Raw genomic sequence first — 11,297 nt, forward strand, 5'->3', positions numbered from 1 at the left:
TTTCAGTAGGATATGTTGGTTTGAGAATCTTTATAATGCTGGGGGAAGAAGAATAGGAGAGCAGATTTCTGTATTCATTTCTGTCACTCGCCAGATGTGTGACTGTTAGCAAATCACTTGACTTATTTCTCCTCCTACCCGGTTGCTCCATCTCTTGTATTTAGATTGTTTCTGCACCACTGGAATGGCTTTTGAGAGTGGTAGTTCTGTTGCCTTATGCTCCCTTCAGGGGTGGATGCAAAGGAAGTACAGAGGCATAACTGAACCCCACTCTCCCTCCCCCGCTTTCTGACCACACAGCAGGAACAGCTGCTGGGGACGTGAAGTCCCTAAAGAAGATAATCCCTTCCCCATCATTTCTGCTCCATGCTCAGAGGCATACCACCTCGCCTCTCATTCCTTTCCCCTCCCTGCCTGCCACTGTCATTATCCCCACTGTCCCGAGGGTGAGGGGAGTTCCTATTCTGCTCCACCTGGGGTATATTGTGGACTGGGCTCAGACCAAGTCAGTACTGAAGGTAGCAGATAAGCAGGCTCCTCGTCCCCATGCCTGCTCCTGGGTGGTCAGGGAGCACTGGAGGACCAGGCAGGAAAGGGGAACGTGCCTGCCTGCTCCTGCCACTGTCCTGGGCTGAACTGAGGTCAGCCCGGCCCCTGTGCAGCTAGGCTGGGGCAGGTGCAGACAGAAGTTACAGTTGTCACACATTTGGCCCCCCAAAAGCACTGTACAGCTGTGCTGTGACACGTGCATGACTGCAGAGCATTTTAAATGTGGCCAATCATGCAGCAAATGAAAGGACTCTACATTGGAGTACCTTAAGGAACTTCTGTTCCCTAGGGTCAATCCATTGCATGATCAGGGCTGGGCTGATTCAGCCTGGTCTCAACCCCAGTGCTGTCTGCTGGAAGAGGGGGGAGAAGGGAGGGGGAGTGAGCTGCAGGCTGTGGTTCATCTGGCCTGATCTGCAGGGGGCAGGACAGATGGATTGGTGCCCCCCTGTCCTGCACGCAAGCCCCCAGCACCCTTCTCTAACTCGGGACAGGCAGACTCCATCCTGCAGCTCACTCCCTTTCCCTTCCTACAGACAGCATGGGAACTGGAAAGGGGGGGCAGGGCTAGTGGGGAGAGGCTGCAGGCAGGCTTGTCCACTCGATTGGCTCCAAAGTGAAGCTTGATTTCCTCCCTTCCACACCCCTGACCCAACAGGTGAACATCTGTTGGACGAGGGGGCTGCTTTAACTCTTAAGTAAAATGGCAAGAATTAGAATAGGGGCCTGTGCGTCTGTCAGTACCCACAGAGTTCCTCTTGCCTCTGGAGAATCAGGGATAGTGGCAGTGGCAGGTGGGGGGTGGGTGTTGGGAATGGGAGAGTAGGGGATTGGAAAAGGATATGCCTCTGAGCATAGCAGGGAAAGGGCAAGAGGAATTCTTACCTTCTTTGGGACTTACAGCCCTACCTGCTGCTCCAAGGGTATAGTCTATACGCCCCAGTGTATAGTGGGAAGAGTCTGGCGACAGGAGGTGCTCTACCCCTTCAATGTTGGCTGCTGCTCCCATAACCCCTTTTGTAAAATCCTAGATCTGCTTCTGGTTCCTATTCTCCTTTCTCTTCTGGACTGGATACTTTGACCCAATCTACACGAAGTATAATGGTCTTCCCTCTTGCTAAGCCATTCTACTGGAGCATAGAAGTTGTTAGCTGCAGAACATCATCAAAAATAGTTTGGAGAAACTGAGTAAACTGGAGTGGGAGACGCCCAAGATATAACTCCTATAAGGTACTTCTAAAAACTCTGTTGTCTTTACTCAGAAACTGAAGTCTATGTGTAGCTTTTCAACAAAAAGGCAATATTTTCTGCAGAAAATACCGTTTTACAAAAATGTTTATTTGAAAACACAATTTTCTGTCAAAAACAGTTTTGATGCGATTAGTTTTAGGCCAGTCCTGGTATGCAATGACAGATCTGAAGGGTTGAACTTCTCAACTTCCGTTGAAGTCAGTGGTATTGGAGGACTCTTTAGAAATTAATTGGTGCTTCATTGGAAGCTTCTTGTACAATCGGGACTCTGTTTTAACGTATTTTCTGCATGTGTCAGTGGCTGAGTTTAAAACCTATGAATCAAAACACTATGTCAAATTCATGCTAGATGTAGCTCGATTAACTTTAGTAGGATAAAACTAATTAGGAGAACTGAGGTCTAGTAGCCTGCTCCTGAATAAATAAGTTTTTAAAATTCCTATAGGGGTACAAATGTACAATATAAACAACATGCCAAAACATTTAACACTGATCAACTGTTAAGCAACAGTACACACAACAGGTGATCACTGGGCAGCATAGGTGACAGTGAGTGTTGGGGTTTTTTTTTATTTTTTTTTTTAAAGTAAGCATGAACCGGCAAATTTTCATTATGAATTTAGCTGTTGTGAGTCTTGGTTAGAAAGGTAAATCCCTTATTTTGTTAAATTGTACATAAAATCAAAGAGCTACTTACTTCGAAGTGATTCCATTTTCATCATCTCTGAATAACTTACAAAGCCAACAAATATTTGGACTCATTCTCCTAAATAAAGAAAATACATGTTTTGGAACCAGATGGTCTCAATATTGACTTGTTGCAGCAACTTTACAACCCATTTCCTTTTGAAGTATTATTGTTTCTAAAGCTGTTAATTATTTAAATTCAGCAGTATTTGTATTCAGAGTAGTCAGGTGTCTAAAACTGGGATGAAACCACTACACACATGAAAAGCGAGGAGTGGTGCAAGTTATACAGGAAGTTCCAGATGAAATGCCCCCTATTTCAGTGTGGAATTGCACCATAGTTCTTGAGCATTAAATAATTTTTAAAAATTAAATGATTATGGAAGATCTTTGTGAAATGCTTACTAAGGGCTCACTTACAAAAAATCTAATAGTTTAATGTTTTGAAGATGTATTTTTGTGTTGTCTCTTTTGGAGGGTGAGGTATAAGGTTTTTAACAATATCCCCCTTTTTATAAAATAAGACACAACTCCACAGACTCAAATATGACTTTTGAAAAATTGAATCCTCATTTGAATTTCCCACAATGCTGTCCATAAATTTAACATCCCCCTTGACCTTTTTTTTTTTCAGTTTGTCTCCCTTTCTTTTTGGTTGAGAAGAATTAACACATCTGAGAAGAATAAGGATATTTTGCCCTTATCATAGCTTATTAAAGTCAGTGAGAAATATTTCAGTGGCCTAGGTAGACTACATAGTTGAACCTCATTTAAATCATAAGTCAATGACAAATATGTTTTCTTACAGTGGATTTTTTGTGTGGAAAACTCTGTTGTAAAATGAGACGGTATTACTCTTCCTGGAGAATATTTTTTAATTAGAGGTAAAGGCTTAAGGCAAATACCATGGCCTAGGGCTTGCTGAGTAAACATGTGCAGTACACGAAAGCAGGACTGTACTGTTCTTCCTGAAGCCTTTGATAATCAGATAGATAATAGGCAAAGGACTATGATGTTTTTAGTATGTTATCTGAATTCTATAGTTTCATCTGAATCTAATTTTTTCTACAGCATCTTTCTCTGTATTTAGGTATTGCCCTGTATTCAGCCACTGGTGCTAGCAAATTAAATGGCTGCAATGGTGCAAGCCCACATTTAAAGAAGGGTCACTGAAGTAAGCTTTATTTATTTATTTATTTATTGCTCTAGCGCAACTTATGTCAACCTCCATCAAGGTTAGACTGTACCCATGCAAACATTGGCACCAACTGTAGATGGAGGCCAGATCCCACTCCTGATGTAATTTACTAGATCAGCAGAACTATATACATGAATGACGCATGCCCCCGGAGGCTGGTGGGGAGGTATGGCGACTGCCTGCAGGCGGTGGTGGCGGTGTCAGCAGTGGGGATGTTGTGGTAGTGAGAGGGGAGCTTCCGCAGGTGGCCACAGCAGTGGCAGTGGCAGGGGTTGGGGTGGTGAGTGCTGCTGGTGGCGGCCAGCAGCAATTGGGGACTACCTGCAAACGCCGCTGTTGGTGTCGGCAGCAGGGGGGGTGGCACATTTCACTGGGGGTGCACCACCAATCTCAGGGGGTGCACGTGAACATACTATGCATCACCAATGCCGGTATATATAGTTAGACCAGACAGGAACCTGTCCCAAGTGGTTCATAGCAGTAACATTTTTGTTACGTGTCATGTATCACTAGATGTGTCACTAACACCTGCTGCCATTTGGTGAAGGTAGGTTATTGCTTATTAAAGCTTATGCTTTCCTTAAACAGTTAATCCCTAAAGCTGCATCCAGATGAGCGGCATGTGTGGCATGCAGTACTGTAGACCCATTTGCAGCACCACACACATCACATGTAGGCATTCCTCGCGCTGCTCCTTTGCATTGTGTGTGTGTGTGTGTGTGGGGGGGGGAGGGGTGTATCTTGACCCCAGGAGATACCGGGGTCCAAAAAACCCACACCAAAAAAAAGCGGGGTGGCACATGTGGTGACAGCACATGCTGCCCAAAACCAGAGCCTGGCCGGGTGGAGCCATGCTCTGGCTGCCAGCCAGGCAACCTGCTACAGGAGTGCCATGGCTGTAGCTCTCTGAGGCCCATAGGGCCCCAGGTAAGGCAACTGGGGCTAGCACAGGTGCTGGCCCCAGCCTCCCCTGCCCCACCTGAGACAGAGTGTGCATGGCACTGGTGTTTCCTAGGGACAAGTACCAGCCACACAAGGTGTGTGGCTGCTGCTTGTCCCTGGGGAAACAGATGTTCCGTTCCCACTTGTGAGGAGGCAGCCTTAGATGCCATCCTGCCATATCTTCTGCTTGCCACTAATGGCAGTTAACTTCAGAAAATCCAGAACATAAGCAAGACATTCCTTCCATTATGTAAGAACTAAATAAGCTAGTTCTCTCCTGCCTGGCATTTTCTGTGGTCATTTACATGTGTGTAAAGTAGAAACATTATGATTTAGTGTATTTGGAGTCTATTTTATGCAGTCTAAACTCCAAAAGACAGCATGCAGTAGAGAATCCTCTTACCTTTTTTATGTATTCATATTTTTTTTGTATTTTTATATTTTTTCCTATTTTTAACCACTTAACAGTAACTTAGTGCTCAAGAAAATTGTTAGGCCTGATTGGTACCGTTTGTCCAGACAATACAACACGGACATCTACAACATAGATTTCCCCATGCTACGCCATCATATTCCTCAAACGTATCTTGGAAAGGCTACCTCTTAATAATTCAAGAGCTATAGCAGGAAGCCTCTCTGAGACTAAGAGGTATAACTTAGATTTACCTCAGAATGCCACCATTTCATCCAGTATTGTCCATTATGATGTGTCTTGGTTTAAAAGCTTTTCTGTAGATTTTTCCCCCCTGGATCTTACTTTATTTCTGGTTTCTTGCTTGCTTGTTGTTGAATTAATACACTCTTTTTTGAAAACTTTCACACAGGTTATAATTTTAGTTGACAATTTCTTATCATACCTATTATTGTGTTCACATATCTTATATCATAGAAATTTGGGTGGGTAGGAGTCATATGGAAAGAGATCTGGCCAATCCTGAGAAGCACTGCATGTCTGAAGCTAGCAGGATGTGTTCATTATTTATTATATATTTATTATCATTATATAAGAAGCTCAGTTTTGTGTGTGTAAATCTGTACATTTTGCTTCTGATTCAAAAATAATTTCACAAGTTAAGGTGCCCATAGCCAGTTCTCTGTGATGCTTTGCTCCTTATCCCAACTCAATAGGTCACAGAAATGTGTGATCAATTTGAACCTAATATTTACATTCTCTGCACAAGTACAATACTATACTCTTTTAGTAAACCCTACAGGTTTTCAGTTATTATCAGGTACTTTTTGAACATAAAACTAATTTATTAGAATAACTATAAAACACTGGCAGGCAAGGTTCTTTCAGTAGATGTGATATCTTTTATTAGACCAACTGATGTAGTAGTAGTAGTTGGAAAACACTATGATTTTTTCTCTGATGCTTTTTAAAGCATTGCAATTCATCTACCATAAAATTAAAGGTGACAAAGATTAATAAAATGGTCTAGCTTGGATGTATGCAATGATGGAAATACAATATTTAATAATAATAATAATAATAAAATCATTTAGTACTTATACAGTTCATTTTAATCACCTTTCCCTTCTCATAGCTCTTACCTCCATGATATATTATATGCAACACAGGTATGTACTGTATACACTTTTTTTTCTTGGACTAGCAGAAAAATAAGATGGTGTCTAAACCCAATGGAACTGTTTTCATTTTTCAAATGATATGTGAAAATTATCCCAATCTTTCCCTTTTTATTGTAAAATTTGCTTCATGTAGGCCTCAGAAATTATTTGAGCATGTGGGATTTCATATTGCCTGCAGATTTCATAATAAACAAGCCAGGTCACATGGGCATTGCTGAGTTAGTTAGCAATATGAATGAATGGAGTATAGTTTTAGAGGATTAATCACCCTTTTATTAGTAAATAAGCTGAAGAGTTAGAACTATCGGAGATGGAAAGAACATGAGTAATCTGTCAAACAGTGTAGGTTTGGAACAACTTTTACATTTTAAATCTCATATATGAAAATATTTTTCTGCTCTCAAAATATTTTGACAAATCAAAAACCAAGGTTTTTCCTTTTTCAGCGAAACTAATATGCTATTTATTTTAACCATGGGTACACTGTCACATGAAATTGCAAAATATTTATCTTTAAGGGTGCATGCCTGTAGTGGGCTTTTTTAAAATTGGGTCAGTTCTTAACTGTATTTGTACAATGGAGCCTTCATAAAGAGTTTTTATCATAAGGTATTAGTCGGTTGCACTTAGTAAGTTTTCTGATGTTTTACTTATTGCAGAGCTGCTGTGATCTCTGTATACTGGAAATGTCAGACATATGTTTCAAATACACATCTAGTTAGATTGGTCTGTGCATTATACATAGCTAGGGAGTGGGTCTATTGCCTTTTTTTAAAGCTAACTTTACAAATGGGAAGGGAAAGAAAAAGTACATTTGGGTGAGAGTAGCCAAGCACATTCCACTATCTTTCTTGTTTATGTTGAAGAACACAGTTTCAGTTTAAATTCTAAAAAGAGTTATACAAAATCTTATACTTACAGCACCTGCTCTTGGGTTGCTGCCGCCTTTGAGTGTGTTTCATTTAGCAGGGCCTTTGTAGGGACAGTTCCAAATTACATGGTTTAAGTTTTCTTTTTCTTGTAAAACACAGTGTCCTGCTGCTCTCTCGCTGTACTAACACTTGTGCTATTGTCTGTTTCCTTTCTTATACTTGTATATGCAAACAGTGTCAGTGGTTATTATGGGAAAAAATGTTCTATTGAACTTTTATGCACCACAAATGAAGAGGCTGTTTATTCTGATACTATCATGACATCCTAATGATAAACTGAAATGTACTAGTATTTGACTTTATTGAAATCTAGTGTGTATTGTCTGGGAGGACAAGTGTTATGACTAATATTTTCCATCTCTTTATCAAATGTCACTTTATGCAAAGTACAAACAGAGTGTTGAATAGAGATAAGACTGTGTGTAAGTTTGCTGATACTAAAAACGGTGCATTCATGTTCGATTTGAGATCAAGAAGTGATTGTCTTCTGTTCGTTTTTGAGAGCATTAGTCTTTCATAGTCGTCTGAAAATAAACTCCCATTGAACTATTTGCACATGCGTGTGTGTGTATAATATAGTAATATAAAATACATTATAATAAATATACAACCATATATATATATTCAGACAGCTCAACTTTTAGCACTGTTTGAATTGAATGCATTATATTAAAGTAGCATTTGTTCTTACACTGCATACTATCTTGGTTATCATAGATGTCCATATAGGTACATTGTCACTTCAGAGTTAAGTAATTATAGTTTAGTTATTCTTATACATTTACCCAGTTTTTCTGACTGAGAATGTCCACATTTTGAAGTATTACTTGAGTTGCCAAGAATATACTGCTCTATACTTACTTGCATGGTGCTGAGATATCTGGGAACATCCTATGATTCTCAGTGCTGCAGCAATATTCTGAGTAATTCTATGATTCTTTATCACTAAATTGTGGAATAACCTCCAGGGGTTTTGGGGCACAGGGAGAATTTATGGGAAATCACTGGAGGCTTGTATCTTCATTGCAGAGCGCTTCTGTTATTGGATGAAAACTTGAACTTACTCAAGTTTTAGCTGGAAAGCCAGCCAGCCTTAAAGTACCACCACATTTTAGTGTTGCCTAGAAAGCCAGCTTCATCCAGTCACAAAAAGCCTTAACTCAAGTTAAATTTGCAGTGACGATAAATCTCAAGAGAACAGAAAGCAGCAGGAGGATCCCTTTCCCTGCTGACCCTTCCCTCTTTCCCCCTTTGAGGACTCGTACATTGACTCAAATGTGATTTTCGCCATCAACTTCAATTAGGGCAGGACACGGTTCTACCCTTATGTTACTCAGGGAAGCCCCCACAGACTTTGTGGGGATCTTGCCTGTGAAACTACTTAAGAATTTGTTTTGTAGTATGCAAAACTGTAGTTTGTAATTAATTAATTAGTGTCTATGCCATTCTCTTGTTGACTTGACATGTGCCAGATCAACGCTCGGGATCTCAATGTCCCGCTGTTAGGTGGGAGGGTGTGACACAAAATATACACACACATACACACACAAACTGCACATATGACACTATATGTCCACACACATACACATATACAAACACACACTTCAGTGGCTGTGTGTGTTAACACTAGGGGGCACTTGGGGTGCTTGGTGACTAGGGGGCACTTGGGGCCCCAGGCAGAGGAGGTGGTGGAGATGGGACTGGGAGAACAGGCTGTGGAGCTGAGAGAGCAGAGGCAGCAGAGGTAGGAAGCTGGGGAGGGGGGTGGGTAGGGGAAGAGCTGGCAGAGAAGCCAGAGAGGTGGCAGGGAAAGTCAGGGTATAGAGCCTGGAGATGGAGGCAGATAAGAGCCAGGGAAAGAAAGCTGAAAGCTGGGAGGTGGAGGTGGTGGAGCAGCAGTGAGCTGGGGGATCAGAAAGCTGGCAGAGAAGTTGGGAGGTCAGGAGAGGTGGAGGTGATGGAGCAGTGATGAGCCAGGGGAGCAGGAAGCTAGCAGAGAAACCAGGAGGTCAGTAAAACAAAAACTGACTCAGGGATCCAAAAATATCAATTTTATTAGACAGGCAACACTATAGAGCCCACAAATTTATTGGTGCACTCATACACATGTGCACTCACACACATGCACACTCACACACTGGTAGCAGGAGGCAAAAGGCTTGGTAGAGGGATTGAAGTCAAGGTATGAAGAAACAGAATTCAGGTTCCTTGCTTGAAGGGAAGAGGTAGGTGATATCTCAGGCTGACAGTTGATCCTCAGTCGCTAGTTGGGGCCTTCTCCAGTGAGGTGTTGTCCAGAGGGGGCCGCCAGCAGGGCCTCTGGGTGGATAGGTGGCGTGGTATAATGCTGATCCAGATGGAGAGGGTGTCCCCAGGAGGTCACACTCTACCACCCCTTTTATAGGTGTGGGCTACCTTTGACTCCAATGGGGAGGACATGCCCAGGCAAGGGCCAGTCCTGCTCAGATGAGGTCATGTGGTTCCAGGTGTCCTCATTGTCCAGTGGGATACAATGGTGGAGTTGCTGGTTTCTATTCTGTTCTTTGTTTCCATGTTGCTGGTTTCTTGGAGGATCTTTATCTTTCAAATATTGGGTTTTGTCTCTGGTCCTGGGAGTAGGTCTGTGGTTTCAGGGAGAGTCAATGCAAGGCAGTGGTATGGTCATTCAGTAAGAGCTATTTTTAGGCCTGCTACCATTATGCCTCAAGCATTCTCATTCACTCTCATTCATCCAGGAACCAATTTACATGGGAGGGGTAGGTATGAGTTAGAGTTGCAACACAATTGTGGGCAGGGGACACAAAATGGAGACTTGACAAGACAAGATGGAGGCTTGACATTACTTTGGCTAATTTACAGAAACAGGCCTAAATCATACAATATCCATATAAAACAGTAAAAATCAATAAAAAAATAACAGAACACTATTTACAGTATAAAAAGGGGCTTGTTATAATAAGGGAATACAAGAACTTAGCTTATCTATGACTACTTATAACTACTTATAAGGGATAGAGAGGGCAGAGAGAAAGTCAGAAACAGTTGGTAAAGGAGAGGGAATGTATTTTTAAGTAAAAAAAAGAAAAAAGAAAAACCTGGGGGTTTTACTATACTCTTTGATTAATTTTTATATACATTATTTAGATTCTCATACCTTCTAGATACTAAAGTGATGGGTCTTTAGGAATGTATCTATAACTGACAAATAAAATAAAATATGTCCCCCATGCTTCAAAATAAGTAACAACTTAAAGGATTTTCAGAGTTAATTAATTTGACAAGAAGCTAAATATATTATTGTTAGAAAAGGTCCACCACTTTCCCTAGTTTTCCTTACTTTTTCTTCTCCCCAAAACATAGAGTTGATTTGACATAATGGAAAACATTACTTGTTTCCGTGAAATTTGTCAGGGGCTGAAATTAACTGTTTCAAGGAGCTCAAGTTTTTTTGTTTTGTTTTTTAGCAAAAGCATGGCATTCTAGAAAAAGCAAAAGTGTGAAAAATTACCAGCAAGCATACCCTGTCCACTTTTTTCTACTCTGCTCCCAGAAATTGGGCATAGGTGGGTTCTGTAGTATGACCCTGAGTGCATGTGCCAAGAGCAGCTCTAGAGTTGTTACCTACCTTTTGGGATTTGATGTGTGTGAAATAAGAGTGAGTTGGCAGGATGTGCTGTTTAATGGCTCTCCAAAACACAGATTAAAGGAAGCATGTGCCTAGTGTTTAATTTTTTAGTGGATCCTTTCTTTCTTTGTTGTCTCCAAGCTAAAAAACAAAAGCCAAAAGTTGTTTTCATGGCTATAAACTTCTTGCTGTAGCCAGATTGGATGAAATTGTCACTTCTGTTGTTTGTGCCCTAAATTGCATTAGCAGCCCTAATCCTGGAACCGGGAGTCTTCCCCTCTCAGTGAAGAGGGCACTTCCATGAATTACAAAGTCACACTCCATCTTTCTTGCTCTCTTTCTGACTCTACAAGTTGTACATTCTTGACTGCTCAGTAGCCCAGCTTCAAGAGAAGAGATCTTACCTAGTCTACCCAGTTATCATTTCTGATAAATGGGAGCTCCTATACACGTACACGGAACCTGCTCTGACGCACTGGAAACCGAGAGCATCAGTCTGCTATTAATCAAGTCTGCTGGA

General features: G+C 41.4%; 1 protein-coding gene across 2 annotated transcripts in view; it reads right to left on the minus strand.

Moving 5' to 3' along the window:
* The window catches only part of RGS13 (regulator of G protein signaling 13), a 16,584-nt gene extending 9,298 nt beyond the window's left edge, over positions 1-7,286 (minus strand). The window contains exons 1-2 of one of the 2 annotated variants that reach the window (XM_006026501.2): positions 7,140-7,286; positions 2,498-2,566 (exon numbers count right to left, since the gene is read on the minus strand). In XM_006026501.2, the coding sequence (XP_006026563.1) occupies positions 2,498-2,562 (65 nt within the window). In that variant the 5' untranslated portion in view covers positions 2,563-2,566; positions 7,140-7,286. Of the gene's footprint in view, positions 1-2,497; positions 2,567-7,139 lie in introns of those variants that run through there. The other variant, XR_003094723.1, reaches the window with a different exon arrangement.
* Positions 7,287-11,297: the final 4,011 nt, after the last annotated feature.

This window comes from Alligator sinensis, unplaced genomic scaffold (assembly GCF_000455745.1).
Source record: "Alligator sinensis unplaced genomic scaffold, ASM45574v1 scaffold761_1, whole genome shotgun sequence".
Lineage (NCBI taxonomy): Eukaryota > Metazoa > Chordata > Crocodylia > Alligatoridae > Alligator > Alligator sinensis.